Source organism: Falco punctatus (assembly GCF_963210335.1).
Source record: "Falco punctatus genome assembly, chromosome: 3".
In the NCBI taxonomy this organism is placed as follows: Eukaryota; Metazoa; Chordata; class Aves; order Falconiformes; family Falconidae; genus Falco; species Falco punctatus.
The window spans coordinates 70,620,903-70,644,049 of NC_137582.1; the positions used below are offsets into that span (position 1 = coordinate 70,620,903).

Sequence of the window (23,147 nt, forward strand, 5' to 3'; positions counted from 1 at the left end):
ACAAATGAGTTTAATCTGTGTTTCTCAAATGAACATCACAAACACAAGTAGCATCAAATTAAACACTAAAATTAAATTGCTTATTGACTGCCAACTGTTGAGAACTTACTTTTTCTTAGAAAAAAATGAACAAAGTAAAAATTAGAAACAAAAGTTAATACAGATCTTTCTTTCTCTGTGGTTGTGATTCTGAATTCAACCACATCACCATGTGTCTGAAACATCTAAGAGCACTCCAGGGGCTCTTTCCTGAGCCAAGAGGTAATGCAGACAGCAGGGTCCCTTTCCAAGGCTCAGCTGGTGGACAGGTGGGCTGGGATAATATCCCAGGGACTTTAAGTCCCTGCTAATGCTCCCAGTGATGTGAGTAATACCCCTACTGGAGGTTAACATGGCTAGACTGGTCCTTCAGCTACTGATCAGCTTCATTCCAGTGAACCGGCCTTGTTGCTCCAGATGTTGAACCACTAATCACATGAATCCAGCTGTCGGATTTCAAGGTCCCTCTTCCAATGGAAACATCCCAAAAGGGATGTTCAGCCCCTTGGCACCCTGTATCTCCACAGCTTGGCCTTGGCCATCACAGCAGGAAAGTGAAGCTGCTGCACTGCTCCTACTAAGATAAAAAGAGGAAAAGATCAAGTTCATACAGCACTTCCTTTCTCAGCTCTCTCGACCTCATTTTTCCAGTTTGACTTACAGTAAGCTTTCCAAACACAGTGCAAGCCCAGAACAGGTGGCAAATGTTCATTTCAGATCGATTTTCCAATAAGCTGGAACTGGTTTGTAGCTGGGGCATATGGTTTGATCCTCCTACTTGGAGTCACATGAAAAGTCAACTCCTTTTTTGGTCATTTTTTAGCCCCTAAATTTGTGGGTATTCCCTGTCGCTGCTGTTGACACCTGCCCGGTGGGTCTGGAGAAGGAGCGATGGGTGATTTGTCACATCTGCTAGGACTTCATGCTCCTTCCTTAGACGGGCAGATGATCCTGGGATATGTTGAGCAGTAGAAAACTGGTTGCACAGGTCTGTGCCTTGTCCTCGGCTTCTTTACATCACGACTGATGTTTTGGGCAGGACTGTGTAGGAAAAAACATCAGTGTCTAAGGCTCTCAATGACTAAAAGAAATTGACTGAAGGGAAAAGGTCTGTTAGAATTACAAAGGTCCTTGGCAGTAGATGGAAAGAAGTAAGTTCCTCCGAGATTCTCAAATTAATAACCTACCTAATTAATAAAGGCTGCTAGCAGAGGGAGGCAGTCCACGGGTTTATTTCAAGGAGGGAGTGGTGGAAACTCCCCTCCCGAACCTGGTGATCTGTGGTCTCAAATTAATGACTGGCAGCACCGTTCTGATCCCGATGCCTTATGAACGATCAGCACCACCTGGAAGGTTCGATGGGGTCCCTGTGGCACACAGCGGGCACCTCCGAGCACCCCTGTGCTGGGGGGTCCCCGGCTGCACCACAGTCCAGCGGCTGCTTGGGGGGCACCTTCTGCACCGTACACGACGCCGGCAGCGACGCTCACGGCCCGCGAAACCGGGCAGGTGGATGGGCCCGCTGGGCGCCGGGGCCTCGCACCGCCCCGGGGCGAAGCGACCTCACCTCGACCCCCGCCACCGCCCGCCCTCGGGGGCCACGGGTTAAAGCAGCCCCGGCCACCGCCCGCTCTCGGCGGGGCGCGCCGGTCCCACCGTCGCGCTGGTTTAACGGCGCCGGGCGCCGGCCCCGCGGCACGTCCCGCCGCACTGCAGCTCCGCCGCGGCCCCGCACACTCGTGGGCAGCCCCGCGGCCGCCGAGGGGCGGGGCGCCGCCGCGCGGGGCGTGGCCGGGCCGAGCGGTGGGGTGGGCGTGGCCGGGGGCGTGGCCTGCCGGCCCAGGCGCCCGCCGCGAGTCGCGGGTGCGCGGCTGTCGGGAGCTGGAGCGCGAGCCCAGCGGAGCGGCCGCTCTCATTGGCGCGCCGGGACAAAGTGGCCGGAGCGGAGCGGGGCGGTAGCGGGGCGCCGCGTGCCGCCTGCCGCGCGCGGGGCGATCGGCTCGCGGGGGCGGCCCGGGGGCGCGCGACCCGCGCGGGCGGGAGACGGCGGCGGCGCGGGCGGGGAAGGCAGCGCGGCCGGGGAAGGCAGCGCGGCCGGGAAGATGAACCGGAGTTTCAACAAATCTCAGACTCTGCGGTATCTGGAGTGCAGCGCGGTGGAAGTGAAGAGTAAGGTGAGGAGAGCGCGGCGCGGCCTCGACCGGCGGCGGGCCGGTGCGCCCCTGCCCGGCCCGCTCACGGCCGCTCTCCCGAAAATGAATGGAGTCCCCCCGAACCCCCCCAGCCCCGCCGCTCCCTGCCCGGTGCTGCCGGAGCCGTGCCCCAGCCGCAGCCCAGAGAGCGGTGACGGGCTGGCGGCAGCTCGCGGAGAGGCGGGACCACCGCTCCGGGCGCAGCTCCCGGCCTCGCCCCCGGCGAGCCGCCCCTGCCCGGCATGAGGCGGCGGCGGCGCGACCCTTCCCCGTCCGCTCCCGGCGCGGCGCCGGGGCTGGGGCGGGCGGGCGCCGGGGCCCCGCGGCCGCCGCTCCCGCTCGATCTTTTGTTTCGCTTCGGGGACTTCGGCGTTAACTTTCTGGGGCAGCTCGGAAAGCGCTGGTCGCCTCGCCTACCGGGAAGGCGGGGGCTCGGCCCGGGGGCGCCGGTGGGGCGGGCGGGAGCGCGGAGGTGGTGCCGCCCCCGGGGTGCTCCTGCCCCCCGCAGCCGCGGCGTGCTTCGGCCGGCTCCCGGGTGGTGGCTGGGGTGCCCCGGCGCGGGTTGGTGAGAGCAGCCGGGGCCGAGGAGGGAGAAGGGCCGCATGCCCCCGCCGGTGCGGGCAGCCCCGAAATCCCGCTGTAGGTCCGGGCCGGGGAAGCCGGAGCGGGGCCTGCGGGAAGCCTCACCCTCCTGCGGCGGCTTTTCCAGGGGTTACCTGGGGGTGCCGGCCCCCGCCATCAGCCAGCCGGCTTTTGCACGCTCCTGTCGCTGGGGAAGGGGTTGCGTCTGCGGGGCTGTCCTGTGCAGCAGCAGCTCCGCCGGAGCTCGGCTCCTCAAAACGGATCGGCCGGCCGTGCCGGTGGCTGGTCGTGCCGAGCTCTCTTCAAGAGGCTCTCGGTTGAACCGGCACATCAAAATCCTGCCTGCCATCTCTACAAGCAAGAAGTAGCGTTTAAGCAAAACTGAAGAATTTCCCTGGAAGCCTGTGTTTTATATACGTGTAACCAAAAAGGCGTAGGCAGTGCGTAAGTTGAAAAGAGCATGGAGTAGTGTTAGCATGTCCTGGAATTGTGCGCAGCCCCCATCACCTGCTGAGATGGTATCAAAGGCAGTATCTTCGGGACTTTGTGATCGGTGCTCCCCATATTTGTCCCTTGCTGCTGTTAATGCTTGTATTCAGATCAAACAGCCTTGAGCAGCACATAGACCAGGGAGGATGGTGGGGTGGCTTCAGTGGGAGAACTACCTTTTGTCCCAGGGACTTTCCATTTGCTTCCAAACATGGCACCTGAAACGTAGGTTCAGGCCCTTATTTTCTAACCTGCCGTTGCCACTTGAAGGGGCTCAATTGGCCTGGAAAGTTCCATCCTGCTTCCATTGCTGGGAAGTTTTGATTCAGTTTGTACTGGTTCTAAGGTGTAAGCCCACCCACAATGTGGCCCCCAAATGCTCCAGGAGATCCTGTTTTGTACTCAGTGAGTTATACCCCATGCATTGCATGAGCTTCGAACTAAAACCTTGACCACAGATAAGGATTTTTTTTGAAGTTTACTCTCTTTAATACTTTAATATTAACATAACTTGAGTTTCTTCTATTAACAATTAAAAAGCAACCTTATAATTAACACCTCATAGCCTCCTTGACAACTGCAGGAATCCTGTAAGTGGATCCTGTGTAGACGCAGAGTGCTTTAGGGAGGCTGTAAGTGTACGAATGACTGTGGATTGCTGAAGAAAAGGAAAATAAACTTGTGTGGGTGGGAGGGGTTTACTGGAGGTCTTCTGTAGCTCAGGGTTGTCACTGCTGATGGCCCAGAAATTGCCTTAGAGGGCTGTACCTCATTGGAAGGAAGCTTAAAATAGAGGCTAAATTCAAAAATATCCTGCTGAGGGCCTACACCCAGTGGTGATCCATTAGTGTGCAGCATGGGTCAGCGGAGGCTGTACTGCTGCAGTTCTTGGTGCTGGTGGGGTTATACTGTTAGCATGAGTTACGCATGATAACATCTAGATTGTTTGTGTTGCAGGTTGTTGGCAAATGGGAGGTTGGTACTGACATCGCAACATGGTTTTCTTTTGCCTGTAAAGCTCGTAGGTTCTCTCTCAAACGGAGTTGCTCTTCAGCAGTTAGAGGTAGACCCAGTGAAAAGCTCTGGGTAATGGTACTTGGCAAAGTGCTGTATGAAGACCTTACACTTCTTGCTAAAACATGGTAATCTTTCGGGGTTGGTTATGGTGCTGTCTTGTCCCAGTGGATCACTGGGTTGTCGTACTGCAATCCTCTAGAAATACAGATCGGTTTTATTCTTTTATTGAGTAAGGCTGGGGAAACAAGAAGATTCAATAATGCTGCTTTTGGTAGCCGTATGTAGTCAGCCTTTTAAGAGTTTAGTGTCTTGTGTTTTGTAAGTATGAGGCCTGCCCTGTCTGGACTTGCCTGAGAACTCGAAAGTTGAGTCTAAGAACTCATGATTTTGCAGCTATCGCCTGCGAGCGCAGGCTGCCAGGTGAGCGGGGGTGGGTGCAGCTCAGCTTCTGTGCCAGGGCATGCTGCTGGCTGGGGATCAAGGGATTCTCGGGTGGATTTTCAAAGGCTGGGGAAGTGGCGGGCCGTGGGTAGGTGGAATCCCTTTCAGCAGAGGATCTGGGTGTGAGAGCGCGCCGCTTCTACACAACAGCGTGAAGTAGCTTTTCTCTGAAGATCGAGTTGGATGTAAAGGAGCTCCGGAAAAAATAGCTGTGGGGAGTCGGATGAGTGATAGGCTGCAAATGTTGGGGTTTTGATATGCCTGCTTCTGTTACTATAATCGGGTTGTTTCTTCCTTAAGGATAAACATTTATCCAGCTGGTGTGTCGCGTTAGTCATGATTCAGAAATGGCTGCTGTGAAAAGTGACCAAGATTGTCCTGGATTTCCTCAGTTTCTTGCCTTTTCTCTGAAAGAAACTTCTTGAAAGTTGGTTTGTGCCCTTGATTACTGGAAGAGGGGAGTTTGTTAGATGCTTGGTACCATGCTGGGTAAGACTTCTCTGGCAATCCCCAAGTACTTCAGTTTTAAGATTCCCAATGTGTGTCAGAGGATTATTTAAAAAAAAAAAAAAAAAAGGTAGGGGGGGCATCTTGGTGGCTGCCCTCGCTCCAGTTTTTCAACACCCTTCTTGTGCTGAAGGGCCAAAACCTGCAGGTGGTATCCCACTTTACTTGTGGATGATCAGGTTTCAGCGGGTCTGAACTAGCCTGTACCTTCCCTGGACCTAACCTGACCCATCAGCCCTGCTCGGAACATGGCCCAGAAGCATGCTTCAGCTCCTGACACTTGTGTCTGTGGATATTTTAATGCCTTGTGACTACTCAGTGGGAATGGTCACAGTGATATGTTCTCCGGCTACGATGTCTTTGCAGAAGGATGAGCTTTGTGGCGCTGTGTAATACCTCTTGGTGTACGTCAGGCTGCTTTTTCTCTGGGTGACTGTAGGGTGCTGCAGAAGCCTCTTGGATCCATGTGTTGCAGCAAACACCTTTGTTTTGAGACATGACAGTGATGGAAATTGCTATAGTCTTCTGCTTTAAGAAGTCCTCTTCCTTCAGGCTCCGTGCTTCCTCCCTTCCTCTGTCTCCTCCCCTGAGAGCTGGTCTTACAATCAAAACACTTAAAAGGTTATTGCTAGATAGGAAAGCGGAAGGATAAAGAGAAACCTGCTTAGGAATTGGCACATGTTGTAGGAAAATAATAATTGAATTGTAATTACACCTTATCCCTCCTCTTCTGTCTTTCATGACAGAATAAATGAGAAACTCAGTTCTTATCTAGGTGTTGTCTGTGTAGCTCAGGATTAATGTTTCGGCCCTTTTAGACAGTATCTGAAAACACGTTATCTTGCTGGCTTAAAACAACTGTGTATTCTCATGTGTCTAGTACTCACTGGCTCCTTTCCCCCCATTGTCCGGTGACAACTATCTGTCCCCTCTGAAGAAATTGCCTCTAATCTCTGAAAAGGTTTCCAGATGACCCTTTCTCTCCCTCTTCTCCATTTTACCCAGAGCTCCAGTGCCTGCAATGTGTGAGGCGTTTTTGTTTGTTTTGTTTGGGATCTCATGGCCACAGGCAGGGTACTTAACCTATTTTTCATTTTCTGTCCTTAGCTTTACAGAGAGGTTGCAAGCCTCTTTCCCCGTGAGTGTAAGCCTACAGAAGAACAAACACTTTAAAAATAGGAATTCCTACATTAATGGTGAGACTTCTCTTCAATTATAGCTCCATGTAGCCAATCTTCTTTTGTCCTGCTTGGAGTGAAAAGAGGTTTGGTTTTTTATGTGTGCTGGTTTTTTTTTCTTCTTTTTCTTGAATTGTATGTACAGCTTTTCAAATAGGAGGGTGGTTATCAGCCAGAGTGTGTATTTCTTTTCCAGTCATTTGGATATTCTGGAATAGTAAAGGTGTAAGATTGCCTCAGGTCTTTAAATGGCAGCTGTTTGAATTGTTTGTGAAAGTGTGGTGTGGCTTTTTGTTTTGTTTGGGTTTTTTTTTCCACGTTGAAACTGAGTTTTATGTTTCTGGCTTAAAAGCAGAAGAGAACTGTTTTTCTACTACTACTATATGATTTCCTGCAAGCTGTATATATGAGTAAGAATTTAATTTCATGTTTTCAGAGTGGCTAAATGCACTCCTGGTTCCCTGAAAAATAGGCCTTTGGAAAAAAAAATCAACTGACACCGGTTGTTGAACCCTCTGAGACAATGGAACTTTTGATAATGGCTGAGGATTATAAAAGCACAGCTACCTGTCTCAAGTGCTGTGACATTTCTGCCTTATTATTAATGTCATGTTTTCTTGCATTACAAACTGCTTTACAAATTAATAATAATGTGATTAACATCCCACTGCTATAAACAAACTCATTAAGATAAATGTATGTAGTTAACTATAACCGTACTTTTTTTCACCCTTGCTTCCCCATCCTGTTTTGTTCCAGCAAATGCTGGGGTTCAGATGGATGCCACAAACAGATTTTTAATAAATCTTCAATCATCTTCTGATGTGTCCAGAGTATAGACATTGTACTGTTACGGTCCTCTAAGAGTATGTTTATGTTCAGCTATGCTCTGTGTTTTTACAGTCACTAGCAGATAAAATTATGTGGTTTGGTCTGGGCAAGTGTAGAGTCAGTGCTTCAGAAAGCCTGCCCAAATACTAGATTGATGTAATATCCAAACAGTTTGTAAGTGGTTTGTCCTGCTTGTGAGTTCTCCTCTTTTTAGGAGGCATGTGTTTGTGCCTGTTAAATATAGCTGGTTTAAACCTTTTTGCATCCTACCCACCCCCCGCAAAAGTTGCTGATACTGCTTGGACACCTTAGCAGTATTACACGTCCACATGACTGTTTAGCTATTACAGTACGTGTACACACACTGTGTGTTTGAAAGGTATGAATTATAGCATCAAACAGCATTTTAACTGTAGTGATAGCAGTAAGAGCAAACTTGCTTTTACCAGTTCCCTGTGAAGAGATTGTAAAGGCCTGATGGTTCTCTGGTGTTAACTAAGTGAGAGAGGTCTAAACATTGTGTTTTCCAGCCTTTTGTACTTTGATTTCACTCTAATCCTGAAGCCTTACGGGCCTTCTGAAGTTTTAAGAAACATCTTCCATGTGTAGCACACTTCAAAATTGATCAAAAAGCATCACTCTGTTTTTAAATCCTGTAGTTATAAAAAGACTTTTAAGTCTGCTTTAAGTTTTTAAGCAGTACTTTAGATTCTTCCAAGCTAAGGTCATACTTGTCATACCTAGAATAAAACTAAAATAAGTGCAGTGAAAAAGCCTGTAACCAGCTGATTTAACTTCTGGTTTTGAGCTTCAAAATGTATTTGATTATATGCAAACCAAATGTGGCATGGGCTCAGAAAACCGCAATGCTTCCCCCTTTCAAATGAAGACAGTATGCCACAGCAATAGCAACTTGAGACAGTCTGGATTGTTGCAAAATGTGTCAAGAGAAAGAGACTGTAAAGGGTAGTGTCTTAAGAAATCTTGCCTCAGTTCCTTTCCCTCCCAGTTTGCTGGGCTTCAGAGAGCAAGTAGAGTATTTATTCCGATGTGCTAAATAGCATCTACTGAACTCCTGGTTCCTCTGTTATTACAAATCTTTGTTTTTCATAATAGAGTGACTTTCTGAAGTGGTAATACCTAGTAAACCTAAGTCTGTCTTTAAATGGTTAGGTGACTTGAGGGAAAGTGACCACATTTTGGCAAGTTACCATGGAGCAGCTGAGCCACAACAGTTGGTCCTGTGCGTGTTTCCTGCCCTTTGTAGATGTGGCCAAACTTCAGCTGCAAAGGTGTTGCACAGACAAGTAATTTGCAATAGTTCTGTTCAGTTGACAGCTGCAACAAGCACCAGCACAGTGTAACTACCTTCTCTGATCTGTATTCCAGCACTATGTGAGCAGTTGTGTCTGTAGGGAGATACAGGTAAGGCTCGGACGTGTGCTCTGAGCGACCTGGCTTTGCAGAGCATGGGATGGAGGAGGATACGCTCTGATGCTCAGGTTATAGTCTCAGGTCCTGCATAACAAGGAAAAAAAAAGGTCAAAATCTAGTTACAGAAAGATGATAGTTTCTCTGACAACGTTCTCAAAGTTAGTATACTGTTACAGGCTTGGGTGCTAGCTGTGTGAACTGGATGGTCCTGGATGTCCTTACGATGCATTGACCAGAAGGCTAGGACTGCTACCTTGTGTTTCAGCACCTGCCACACTCTCCTATTCTTGATCCTGCCTCCAGGTTCTCAGCTTTACTTTTGTAATCCTTTTTAGCCTAGTAACTTGAGAATTTCTAATCTGCTTAAAACTTGGTCCAGCCAGTCTGTTTTAAGTGAGTATAGTCTTCTGAATGTAGTCTTGCCACACTGAAACAGGCCTAAAGGACACTGAACAATGGACCTTTAATTTTCCCAGGTGCTCTTTAAAGTTGAAGAGTTGTTTACAGCCAAGTCAGAAAGGAACATCTCCTATGTGAGGTTAAAATACCTGTGGAGGCTCTGTCTGGCAGACTGCAGGACTAGCCACCTCCAAGGCATTCTTCAGGGGTGCAATTAATAGTGCTTTCCTCAGTAGTCCCTTATCATTCCCTTTGTGAGAGACTTTGTGTGCACTTCATCTGAGCTTTTAGTAACCAAGAAATGTTCTTCCAAGGATTGCTTGCTTGCCCCTAATTACCTTTACAATGGCCAGAAGTTAAAGATGAAACGTACCTTTGGAGATGTTCCCTCCCTCTAAGTGAAGGCACAATCTCCCAGTACAGAGGTAGGCCTGTTTCCATTGGAAATTCCTGAAGTTAATTGAAGCAGAAATGTCTGGGGCAGGGTGTGGTGCACCAGCCCCAAGCCAGGTGGCCTGGGGCCATCCCTCCTGCTTCTGCCCTGCACAGCTGTTCCCAGTCCCCCATCAGGTCTGGCTGGGGTATGTGTGTGGGGTGTATGTGTCAGATTACTTCCCTGTAGCTGTTGTTGGCCTGAGCTCATGGGGAAACCTTTGATGGAAACTAAAAGGGTCTTAAATAAGTTTGCAACCAACCAGAGCCCTTACACTTACAGGTGCCTTGTAACTGTGCAGATACCTCTTTGTAAGAGACCTGTACTGGTGCAGAGCTGCCTTTCTGCAGGAAGCTAGGCTCACAGGTTGGGCTGCTGTTGGGATTGTTGACTTCGATGGGAGGGGTCTTTTGTCGCTTTGGGTGGCAAGACACCAAATGTTCCTTTCCCCCTGATAGTGACATACCATGGATGTATGTTTGCATCCCGTGTTGTATTTGTGCTAAAGCTGTGTGGTGCCGTGGTGTATGTGGCGCTTAGTGTTCTTTTGAAAATATAGGACCAGCTTGGTCTTCATCCTTTGCAAACAGACTTTGGTTTGTTCCCAGAGGTGTAAGGGACTAGAAGAAAAAAGGAAGAGATTTGTGTTTGGAAAGGTAAACCAACCACTTCAGGCAAAGATTTATTTTAAAGGCTTTGCTGTAACAACTGTTTCTTGAAGGAGGACAGCACTGTGGGTTTAAATATCAAGAGTGAAGCAGTGAGGAAATCTGGCACTGGGTGCTGCTTGGAGGCATTGCTCACTGAGAGGGATGGTAGGGAGAAAGCAGCTACGTGGGTGACCTGATAGGAGAGGAGCTACTGGGAACAAGGGTGGTGAAGAAAAGGGGTGATGAGTTCAGACAAACAAGCTGGGAAAACTGCTTTTATGGATAACTGTTTTTACCAGCTACCACCAACCAAGAAATGGGTGGTAGTGAGACAAGACAGTGTTTAGGAAGGCTAGGGAAAAGTATAGGGCAGCAGTCAAGGCAAAGTCCAGCTGTGCAGATGAGTAGCTGAATGGTGTCCATGGATTTAAGATATTGGGCAGAAAAGATCTGGGTAATAAATATGTAGATATATGCAGCTGCCTGGATGATGAGTGGTACTGAAGTTACAGGTGCTGGGGAAGGCAGTGTAATGGTCTTGTGCCCAATAATGAAAGAAAGTAGGTGAAGCAGGGAAGAGGGCAAGTTTAGCTTTAAGTTGCCCTTGAGCTGGCAGCTGAGCATCTGTGAAGTGATCAGTAAGAGACTGCATGGGAGGTTGATCTGAGAGTGATGGGGACAGAGAAGCTGAAGTTATCTTCTGAGTAGATGCAGAACAGAGAAAAATGTTCTCACAGAGCCTCACAGACTGCTGGAGAGGTTTGGAAAGGTTGTAAAGCTGCTGTTTTTCAAACAAAAACAAAAAGCAGAGACACGAAGCATTGTTTCCAAGAAGCATGAAAAAGAGGAACCAATGGATTTCTTTGGGAGGAGAAACTATTCTAAGAATTGAAGATATTAAAGCATGGCTGTGTTTTTATGGGGGAGTGGAAGGGGAGAATGCAAGGGAGAAGGGTAGGAGTGTGGCACGATGCCAATCAGGAAAAATGTTGGGGGGGGGGGAGGTAATGAAATGGTGTCTCTGATGGGGCCCCTTTGAAGGGCAAATAGATGAGAGGCTGTCTTGTTCTTGTGACTGTCTCTTGGAAGAAGCAGCAAGGTGAGCAGGGGACTCCCACGCTTCCCGCTAGCTTGATCATTGGGATGAAGCACAGCTGCTTTGGGGCAAGGGGTTGAAGGGGAGGAGAGAGAACTTGTTGCTGCAAACATCTGCTTGGTTGGTGACAACCGCAATGAGATTGGGAGCAGAGCAAGAGAGTGCTGGGTGATCTAGGGAAGGCACGGCTGGCGAAGAAAGAACAGAGAAACAGAGATGTGAATGTGGCAGCAGAGCTCTGAAGTCCCAGATGAAGTCAGCCAGCACAAAACCACTTATGGTCAGGCTTCCCTCCTCCTCTTTCTGGCTCTCTACTCCTCCTCACTGATAAAGCAGCCCTGACCAGGTCTTTCCCACTTTGAGAGTCTCACAGGTAAGCAGAAGTTACAATCTATGCAAGGATGAGAGTGTTTGCTTTTCTTTCTGTTCCTGATTTTACTTCATGGGAGAAGTAGGTGGCTAACGTAATTAATGTTTATTGCTCAATGTTGCTTTTATTACAATAGCCTGAACTCAAAGCCAGCAATAAACTAGAGGGATGGCACCTCATAAACATAGGGCTTCATTTTTGACCCTGTAAACTTTTTGAAACTTAACATTTAAAGGAAAATGAAAGTTGGTCTCTCTGCAAATAACTCTTCCATTTCATTTCACAAAATAACAGCCCTTCAAGTAAACAAACCTCACAATCTTGCTCCCTCCTCTCCTCTGACCCCTTGTCCTCCCTAGCCAGGAAAAAAAAACCCAAAAAACCAGTTGATTGCTCTTGGTCAGCCTGTGTAAGTTTTGGTCAGCTAGCTGTGACTTTTTTCTTCTTTAACATAACTTGTATCAAAACACTGTGCTCTTTTTTATTAATTTTTCTTTGCATCTGTTTTTGCTCAGGGCTCCTGCTTGATGTATAGACTTTTGTTGGGTACATTTTGTCATCTAGCTGCAGGCAGCAGGTGTAGTGGCTGGCTGATAACTTAGAGGATCCTGGGGCAGAGCCTGTTCATTTTGAAACAAAACATACAGTTCTTTCTAGGGTTTTTTTTTCCAGTCATAATTAGCTCTGTTAGACTAAATTCTAAGTTCCCTTGGACCCTCCTGTCCTCTCACTTCTGCAATAATACATGTGGTATTTGGATTAGATAAATAGGTCAGAATCATTTACTTCATTATAGAAAGCTAATCGGCTTATTAAAACTGTTAGTTTATCAAACAGTGTAATGCAGTATTGTTCTGGCAGAGATTGTGCTGGCAGACAGCAGTCCTTGTGTGTCTTTCTGTGGAGGGATATGCTAAAGGTGAGCTTTGTTTGTAGCTTAGAAAAGCAGATAGTCATCTTGGCTACCTGTGCAAAGCCCTCAGAATTTGTAGTTTCTGGAGGATACGTTGAGGATGTTATCTTGAAATCCTGGCAGAATACAATGCAGAGCGCCCAGTCTCTAAGCTGTGTGGTACTGAAAAACCTGTTATTACTGCAATACTCTATTGGCCTCGTTAGGGATGATGAATGAGCTTGAAGCATTTTTTCCCCCCTCTTCTGAAAAGACATGCTGACAATGGTTGCTGCCTGTGTGTATGCACAGTGTAAATTAATCAGCTAAATTACTGCTACAGTAATACTAACCTTTAAACAAAAAACCATCATCCTCATTATCTGCTTAAATCTCTTTGAAGAGACTCTTCCTTTCTCCCTCTCCTCCTCTGCAGAACCACCATCTAGCTCCCTTGGCTTAAAGGGCTGTGCCATGCAAAAAGCACAAGTGAAATTGCATGTGTTTGTTACCTGTTGCCCTGTTCCTAGGTGAAGGAAGTGGTCTGTGGGGCTGAATGTGTGACCAAGTTAGTCTGATGATGCGGTGTTTGCATCACACCTCAGTGCCCCAAGTCTGCAGTTGCATCCCTGTGGGTGGACTGTTGCTTGCATATCACACTCCACTGATACAACCACGTCTGGTGTGCCCAGAGGGGTTAGGCTGGGAGAACTGGCCCTTGCACCAGCTGTACTCCTCTCATGTGGCAGCTTAAACTGAACTTTGGGTCATACCAATGTGTAAATAACCATCCTTCCTTCTTTTCTCTCTCCTTTCCCACGTCGCTTTCCTGCTGAGCATGATGCCCCGGCTCGGTAGCTGGCCTGTGCCTCGGCCGGTGTCTGAGGCAGAGGAGGAGTGATGGCTTCCCCAGCAGACCATGCAGGGCAGGTGTCCCGGCAGCTGTGTAGGATGGGTGTCATACTGGCTGGGGTGAGACTGCACAGCATCCGCTGCCTTGCAAGTAGTATGCATGCTAATGGTCCTGAACAAGTTGTCCAGTAAACGCGTGATTACTGGGACTGGTGTCTGATACCCTGGCAGCTTTTTCAGCTAAAGGAATGCAGTGTTCCCCTTCAGGTGTGTGGGGCAGGAGATGCAGCAGTAAACAAAGCCTTCAAAGATCTTGCTCCTGTCCCTTTAGTTTACCCTGTTGATGTTAAACTTGGCACGCGGAGATGGTTGCTTCTGTTTGAATCTAGGAAAAAGAAAACTTTCAGATACTTTTCAAATAAATTCAAGCTTTTTTTCAGTCTGAAATGTGTCAACAGAAGTAAGCTGCCACTTGGCTTTTTCTGGAGAGGAGCAGGGCATGGAGGACAAAGGACTGTTTTCCCTGCACTGGAACCAGCTGTGGTTTGTTCAGCTTTTGTGCGTTTGGATGGGCACTCTGAATTGAAATCCAAACTGGAACTAGCAGTTAATACTACAAACAAGCGGCATAATTTGACTAAACAAGCTTTCAGATGATCACAACTAAGCTTTGATGCTGAAGAGTGGGATTTTCACAACTGCGGAAGTAATTTGAGAACATAGTTGCACCCAAAGTCGGTAGGGTTGTGTTTTCTTTTTTTTTCTTGAAGATTATTATGGTGATGATTCATACTTTTGTTAGTCTCAGGAAAAGAGCGGCTTGCATGTATAGTTGATTTAACATCTGAGAACCTTTTAGCAAGTCATTTTCCATTTTGAGAAGAGAATTTTCTGTAGATAATTTCTCTTCTTTTTTTCTTTGTTTTTTGTTTGCCTGTTAGTTTGTCTTTGGTTTCTTGCCTTGGTATTGATTGACATGGCAAATGAGAACTTCCGTGAGATCCTAGTCATGGCCTTCGTTGTTCTTGGATTTATGGATGTGGTTCCATGCTTTCAGGAGTGAGTTAACATGGGTTTAGAGGTTCAGCTGATGAATGATGAACAGATTTACTAGTACTACTCACTCTGAGTTATGAAAGTAAATGTACCAGAAAGATGACTTACGCTACTTAGTTCAACTAGATGCCTGTTTTCATCCTCCTCGTTTCCTTGATTAGAGAATCATATTTTTTCCTTCTATTTTTAATAGCGTATTTTGTTTCTAATATCAGGAGTAAGATCCATTGCAATCTTTTCCTCAGTTACTTTCTGACTGACTTAAAATAAGTTTTATAACATTTTCAATTGTGCAAAATCACCACCCCGCACTGCCACCCCCCCTTTTTTTTTTTTTTTTTAACAGCCACTTAATGGTCTGTAGAGCTTCAAAAATAAAAAATGACAGAAAAATCAAACCCATGAAAACTAACTTAGAATAAGAACTTTCCTCCTCCTGTATAGATTACCAGGAAATTCAGGGGACATGTAGAGTGAGTGTATTTCCTAATAACAAGCTGTGCGCTCGCATACCACACTTCTTTAAAGGTCTTGTGGTTGGGATCCCAGTGGTATTGATGGGAAATGTGCAAAGAATTTTTATAAGGTTGTTTGAATAGCTGAGTAACTTCTTTTGAAAGCAGTAGAGTGAACACTTCTGCTTTGGAGAAGAATGTTTCTGTGGATGCCTGAGGTGATGATAATGAATGATGGAGCTTCAAAGTTAAATCCTACAAATGCAATTATCCTCTTGAGGATTTAATGAAATCTTAATATTGAAAAAATGCACTTCCTTTTAAAGTGGCACACTTGAGCATTTCTATTGTCAGGTAGGGTGGTGTCTTGGTAGCCATGGTTATATTCTAATGTGAGGACCTAAAAGGCCATTTGTAGACTTGAAAGCACAGACAGGTATCTGTATTCGTCATAGAAAGAGAGGGGTGATGTACATCATGTTCAGATGCCAAGCTAGAGCATTGGGCTGTGGTGATGTTTGACAGCAGATGCTCTCTTTGTTTTCTGTTGCAGTTTGGGGCAGAGTTCAGAAGGTTCTCTCTGGATCGCTACAAGCCAGGAAAGTTTGAAGACTTCTACAAACTAATTCTTCATATCCATCATATAGCCAACCTGGAAGTGATGATTGGATATGCTGATGTGCATGGAGACCTTCTCCCAATTAATAACGATGACAACTTCTTCAAGGCTGTTTCAAGTGCTCATCCACTGCTCAGGGTTTTTATACAAAGACAAGGTAAGATGCAATTTCATTTTGGTGCCTCAGTGTGTGCTGGGGGAAGGTGAAGCCTGGATCTGCGGCCCCCATTTAAGGTTTGAGATGATGTAAGAGGAACCTAGGAGCCTTTTCTGTCCTCAGGCACTTCAGTACAGCTTGCAGGAATGGCATGACATAAGGGCAGGCAAAGGGACTCTGTTGCTGCCTGTAAGGTGTTTGAAGGATAACTTACTAAGAATCACCATGAGCCCCTCTTTTTCTGAGGGGAGTGTACCTCGTGATAGTGGTACTGTGTCGTCACTTGAGCATGCCAACTGCGCTACTCCACTTGTTTGAGGGAAGGGATCTACTTCACATTTAGAAATCTTATCTATCCATCTTGACAGTCAGTGTCATACCCAAATGACTCATGCCTGTATAGTGTGTGAATGCACACAGATAGGCAATTATAAAAAGAAAAAAAAAAGTTGTCACAAATGAGGACTTGTTTTACTATGCTGACTTGGCAGACAGACAAATGATGATTCTCCCCTCTGTCCTTACACTAACGAGTGTTAAATTTTCCTATTTTGAATCATCAAGCAAACCCTGGGCAGAATTGCCCAAAGGTCAAGGTGACATCAGGTTGGCTGTGTGTTGTTCTTGTCAGGCCTTTGTTGCAGATACTGGAACCTTCTCCTTAAAGACCATGTTTGGCGGTTGCTTCAGATGAGGATTGGATTTTCTGTCAGGATGTCTTCCGACAGAGCTACTTAAACCCCAGGGGAACCTAACACTTTGTTAACACCACCTCCACAGTTTTTTTCAGTCGTGTAGTGATTTATAGCACAGGGCTTTTGGACTTAGTCTTGTCAGTAGCAGAGTAAGAAATGAGACTTGATCTGAGACTTTGAGCAGTCATGTAGCTTTTTTGGCTTGAACTCTCTGCTATGTGGGCGTTTTTACTGATAAGGATTTAGCAGGAGGCTCCAGCCTCCTCATTGGTGTGAGCTGGTGCAGTGTGTGGTTTGATTTGGTGGTGTCAGATACATCCAGGGCTGCACGGCCCTGCCCATTCAGAGTGTGTTGTTTGCCACCTTCTTTTAGATGGGAACAAGTGCTCCAGGAGGCAATGGAGAAGATGGTCTAGAGCAGTTTGTTTTGTTTGTGTGTCTGTCAGATGAGTGGAAATCTCTGAGAGAGAGGACTTGGGTTGCTAGCTCTCCCTTGTACAGAAAATGCGAAGGTGGATGACAACTCCTATTAAGTCTGCTTCCGGCAGTGCCTGTTAGGGCTTGTGAATGTTCGTGGTGGGTCAGGTCATGGGAAATCACTTGCATGACTTTGTCATGCTTGCATCAGTTTGAGTTTATTCATGTCTCTGGATCAATCCTGTTCAGAATGCATGCTCTTCTTGGGCAGACTGCTGAAGTCACCAAGTATCCCCAACTCTGTGTTGGGAGGAGGGTTGCCACCGAAACACTTATCACAGAAGTAGGCAGATGAGAGAAAACTGTTGACTGCATGTGGAAAAAATGCTCACTCCTCTTCTGTAGGAGAAGCATACTAGTTGTGGAAATTTGTAACTTGTAACCTTAATGGAAGAGTGCAGTGTTTCCTTTTTAAACAGATTTTCTTTTACCTGTTGCTCAGTGAAAAGAATCATGCTGACAATTAGGGAAACTTATACAAGATGGAAGACAGGCCCATGCCTCCTCATGAGTGGCAAAGCCTGAAAGCTTTCTCAACACACATTCTCCCTCTATAAAGCTGAAGGGAACAGTAAATTCTGGCCTATCCCTTTAATTAATGGCACCTTTAATAAGAGACTCCTCAGGTTAACATTTGAAATTCATACTTGTGGATGCTCCCAAACAATCATGTCCATTTCCTTTTCTAAGAAGAAGCCATTAGAAATTGTTCCCTTGAACAGTGATGGGAGATAGTGAAACCTTGCTTGTCTCTTCGTTCTTTGCTCCCCTGTTGTTAGACTGGGGTGATGGACCAATGCTGGTCCTTCTGTTGGAGACTTGCATTAGAGAATGAGATGACTAGCACCAAGAAGTCATTATGCCATCCAGTGGAATGTGATGTGCCTGCCAGTGCTTCAGCTCACACCTTAAACTCTGACGTCAGATGCTGGAAATTAAGGTGATGGGGATGCTAGCGCAAGGCCAGTCCTCTTCTGTGACTTTGAAGGAGACTGCAGAACGTGGGCTCCCTAGGCTGTTGGATTGGGGATTGCTGCCCTTCAGTGGGAGGAGTCCTGGGAGATGGCTGCCAAAGGCTGTTCTCTCAGTTGTGGAGTAGGGAGGGTTTGAAAGAACTGGGCAGAAGTATGCAGGCATGGAAGGACTGAATAGTTGAAGGTGGGTTTTTTTTTCTAGCAGAGCAAACTGTTTATCAACTGCATGGTTAGACATCTTAGCTATTTTCCTTGGGTTTGGCTGAGCTATCCTTTCTCTTGTCAAGTGAATTATACAAGCATGTTAAAACAGCTTAACTATTTGTTCCTGGAGTGGCAAAATAGGTAAATTACTCTTTGCACAATAATCAAGCAACAGTTTGCTAGTTTGATTTTTGTTTGCCTGGTTGCTCTTCGTCTGAGCTTAGCCTTACACTTTTTCAATTCAAAAGTGCTTCACTTGGTTGTCCCCAGGGGCAAGCAATATATGCACTGCTTGGATTCCTACATGCCAGGTTAGTGTCCAGGTATGGGATGGCTCTTCTACTCCACTTCCTCCTTTCTGCTCAAATCTCTTTAGTCTCAAATTTTTCAGGATCATGGTAGCTCTTCCCTCCCCAGGTGGGGGATGTCAGTGCTTATTAGCCAGCCTTTTTCACTGTGGACCTGAATTGCCATTCCCAGTGTGCTTGCAACATTAACTGTTCATGGTTCTTTGAGTCTTGAAGGCTCGGGGATGTTGGCAGGTCATGTTTGAGTAAACTCAGCTATTACAAGCTTTTATAGCTCATAGTGATACATTTGCTGAAAGTAGGTGGTGCTCTTTTTTTTTTTTTTTTTTTTTTCTCCAATGCCAAATTACAGTGCAGACAAAAATCCTAATTAGAGAACTGGGCTATAAAAAGAAAAGGCAGTCTTCCTTCAACTTGCTTTCCCAGGCTGCAAGTATGGTTTGTGTCCTGTGTTGTAAACTGATGTGGCTCTTTTGACTGCATTAGCACAGTAGTGATTTATGTCAGCTGATGCTTTGAGCCCATGAATTTATTCATTTGGCTGTAACTGAAATTGGACATACCCAGAACTCTATGCAAGGTGCCTGCTGCTGGGGAACGGACGGATGTCCCAAAGACCTTAGAACAATGCAAGGAATTATGGATGTGTTTGACTTGATCCATAATAACTGAACTCTTGTACTCAAGCCAAGACCTGGATGAAGGAAGAGCTTATCTGATGATGCAGTTGGCCATCATTTTTTCAAGACTACCTTTGTTCTGTCTGACTTAAACTACAGCTCTTGAGAAAATCTCTTGAATACTGCAAAAATATTTAAGTGTAAGCTGTGAATTCAAGCAGAAACAAAGAATAGAGAAACTGAAAGGAGTTACTATTACATACTGTGAATGCATTACATTTTTCCTTCTATGATTAAATGGAATGATATTATTAACAAATGTTGCTTTAATGCCTGTCTCCCAGAGGCAGAGTGTGTGTTCAAACCAGACTGTATTGGAGGCTCTTAAATGGAAGGGAATAAATAGCAGAATTATAACTACTTTTTAATTGTAAACCTGCCTGAAATGACTCTTTGAACTTTGCAAGTGGAGGTCTACCAGGTAAAAGAGATTTCAAGATTTCTCCTCTTTTGCTTGGGTTACTACTATGGTGTATTTAACCTAGGAAGTTCAGAAACTCAGGGAAGTGTTGCAAAATTAACATGCTGGTCACCCTCTAAGTACTCTGTGCAGCACTTTTTTCCAAGGAAGAGAGGTAGATCCAGGACCAAGATGCTGAACTACACCAACCATAGTGAGTAGAGTAGTATTTGGCTCTTATTCTAACTGAGCACACTGCTGTAAATCCGGACTGATAATTCTGATTCTGGGGGAAGTGATGGAGGCTGCTGATGACCAGACCTTCACTTCCTTCTACTCTTCAGGCTTTATAGTTTGCACGGGCAGTAACAGAAAATCTGTGGTAGCTCCGGTAGCAAAGGAAATGAGAGAGGTGGTGAGCAGTCTGTCAAGCCTCATCCCTGATCCCACACTGAGGTCAAATGAACTTTTCTTCTGAGAAGCTTTTTTGTTTTGTCTGTAGCATGGCTAGAGGTGTCTCCTGTGTGGTGGTTTGAGGTTCTGGACCTCTGCCGCCTTTGCCTGAATTTCTGTGAGTGACCTTATTCCTGTAAATCCGTAGTGTTGATGAAAACATATCCCTCAGCAGAACAATTCTCAAGGAAAGCTTGAAGGAGTTGGGGTTTGGAGAAATAACAAACTTATATATTCAGGCAGTCTTCTTGACAAGACTGTATATAGAGTGTCAGTAGGGACTGTGATTGTGCCCATGGCAGTTGTGTGAGTACAGCTGCCATTCCTGTGAATCTGCAGGTGTATTACTACTGCTGTTAGGTAACCTCCATAAAAATTACAGTAAATTAATGAATGCGGGGGCACTTGGTCAACTCTAAAGCAGATTTTAGATCAAATTTGCAATCTTTCCATGAATAAAATTAATTTTAAAGCTTTCTAAAGGTTTAAGTGGTTTCATGGTAAGTGTCCTACAAGTAGAAGACAGGTGAAGTGCTGGATATATATTTCAGTGTATCTTTGTCAAAGATCACACTTCTTTCAGAAACATAAAAGGCAAAAAACCTGAAGAGCATTCTAACAGCAAATAACACTCTACAGCTTACTGCAGCAGGGCCTTACATAATTTAATAAATGCCACAGATGAACTGCAGGTGTTAATTGGGACAGCCTGAGGTTGGAGAAGGCTGATGTCTTCTGATACTTGTATTGTCTTGCATTTTGCAGTCTGGAAAACTGACAGTGTTTAAAAGCCATTAAGTACCATCTTCAGAAACTTGCTCCAAGTGTAATTTCTTTTGTAGTTGTATTTTAATAGTCCGTTACTGTAACAGTAAACCAGTACTGAACACCAGTCCATGCTTTTATCCCTGAGTGGTTAGAGCTGCTGTCTACCATTAGTTCTCACTTAAAGCTTGATCCAAAAGCAACAGGGAAAAATGTGCATTTACCTGGTTGAGTTTTGGATTTGGCTTGTTTTAATTTACATTAAATCAAAGACTGGAGGATGCTGGGTTTATTTAACTGCATGCAGTGACTAATGTATTTAAACTGCTGTGCCATGCAACATATTTCTGTATGTTCAGAGGCAGTTCATAACTCTGCAATTTGTTATTTACCTGGCAAAATTCTGTTCTGCTCAAAGTACCAACATCTGTGCTTTGCTTTCTTGTATTATAAAATCAGAGCAATCACACTCAGTTTTAAAATAAAAATGTGCTAATGGGAAACATGCCCAGGTCTGACTGAAAAACTGATGGTGGGTTGTTTTATTGTCTTTCATACTCTAAGCAGATAATCCCCAGGAATGGTGGTTGGCTCTCTAACCACATGTGTTAAACACAAAAACTGGCTTTGAGGCAGCAACTAAAATAAAACCTATTTCCAGCTACCTAAACCCTTTAACTCTCTGCTTAGCCTTCTAGAGTGGGTACAGTTGGAAAAGTTTTGAGTTGAGGTCTTTCACATCTTTTTGGTTCTTCAGTAACCTTCCTGTTTATTTTACAGCACAGGCATTGACTTCATCTTCTCAAAATGTATTTCTGAACAAGAAATATGTAGTTTTACTGCTCTTGTAGAAGGCATCTGATATATTAATGAAGCGGGTTGCAGCACATGTTGAGGGAAAATACTGAACTGCTTCTGGTTTTGCTCTTGGTTGAGCTGCGCAGATTTTCACAGTGGTCTCATGAGTCTGAAGGAATAAAACAGTTAAGGGTGCAAGTCACCTTCTGACCTGAGGTCTTCAGTTTATCTGCTCCTGTATAAGGGGAGAGGAGCAGGGGGAAGAAGCTCTTTTGACACTTGGTGTAGCTTGTTGGTGTGCTGGAGGGTGCAGCTCTGCTGTTGGTCAGACTGTCCTAGGGCTGCTACCCTGTCTCCTCTGCCCTGGTGCTGGTGTGACCCAGCGGCTGAACTCTCCAAGCCAGCTCTTTGACAGAAAACTAGTTGAGTCAGGAGCTAACATGGGATAGGCAGAGTCACAGCAGTTTTAACGTGATTTAACACTGCCCTGAAGCCTCTATTTCCTGGAACTTGTCTGCTTGTAGCCTTTGGAAATGTGCAATGCCACTGTATTTGAAGAGGAGGCAAAGCATCTTGTCTTAGCTTTGACAAGATTTGAGGATGGTGGTAGATGTCATGCTAGTATAATAGGAATTGCTGCTTGGCTTAGATTAAATCCTTTCATGATTTTCCTCAGAAACATCTCTGGTTTTGAGCTGGAGGGGTCTTTGAATACTTGTCAAGCCGAGTAATCTTTGTCCCACTCAAGTCCTTTGATATCTGAAGATAAGTAAAATGCAGCTGTTTGTTCCAGTGAAGTCTGGCAACAAATTACTGTAACTTCTCTGCTCTCTTTCATGTGTAAATGATGAGACTGGGTAGTCATTATCTTTCAACTACTTTATTAACCATCTTTAAAAGCATAGTATTTTTAATCTGGCTTGTCAAACATAAACACAAAACAGCCTTGGATTTTGTTGCTGGCATAGTTAGTGATACCTGGTGGCTGAGCAGAGAAAGCCAGCATGAGGCTGCTTCTCTGCTCCTCCTTGAAAACTCCATTTTTGAAGGTCTGAAGGTACTTGATCGTCATCACTGGTTACTTTAATTGCAACCAAAACAGCTGGTAAGCAAGAATTTTCAGTGAAAGGAGGAAGAAACTTGTGGAAATAGCATAGCCTGCAGATGAGCTTTGTGGTGGCAGTCAATAACTGAGAGTGGGAGCTGTTGCAGAAATATGCACTGCATAAATAGTAGTAGTTGCAGGGTACAGTAAGCATGGAATGGAAGCCTGGCAAAAATGCTGCTGCTGGTCTGTCACTGGCAGCAAATGCTTCTTGCAGTTTTGTGTTAAAGCTGCATGGGATTTGGTTTCTGTTTCAAAGTTTAGTAACTTAATAAATATACATAACAAAATATATTAATAATAAAAATACTTTAACAGTTGATGCTGCTTAAAAATTGTATCTAGCTGGTTCCAGCAGCACATGTTCTGCTGAATTTAGACTACAACTTGTTTACAGTGGGAACTCATGCAGCCTTTAATAGGAACCTCTACTCAGCTTCATGCTTCTTTAGCTGGTAACCTATATAAGAATAAGCAAATAAACACTTTTTCTGTCCCTCCACACTACTATTTGTTGTCTTACAATTGCAGATTGCTGCTCTGACAGTATTTAAAGGAAAATAAAATAACCCCCCAATTATGTCTACTTAAAGTTAGTC

The 23,147-nt window shown here is 45.5% G+C and overlaps 1 protein-coding gene across 1 annotated transcript in view; it reads left to right on the forward strand.

Annotated features, from left to right (window-relative positions):
* Nucleotides 1–1,075: 1,075 nt before the first annotated feature.
* The window catches only part of PARD6G (par-6 family cell polarity regulator gamma), a 68,836-nt gene continuing 46,764 nt past the window's right edge, over nt 1,076–23,147 (forward strand). Inside the window, exons 1-2 of the mRNA XM_080378547.1 lie at nt 1,076–2,213; nt 15,467–15,689. Coding sequence (XP_080234673.1) covers nt 1,368–2,213; nt 15,467–15,689 — 1,069 coding nt within the window. The 5' untranslated portion in view covers nt 1,076–1,367. The remainder of the gene's footprint in view (nt 2,214–15,466; nt 15,690–23,147) is intronic.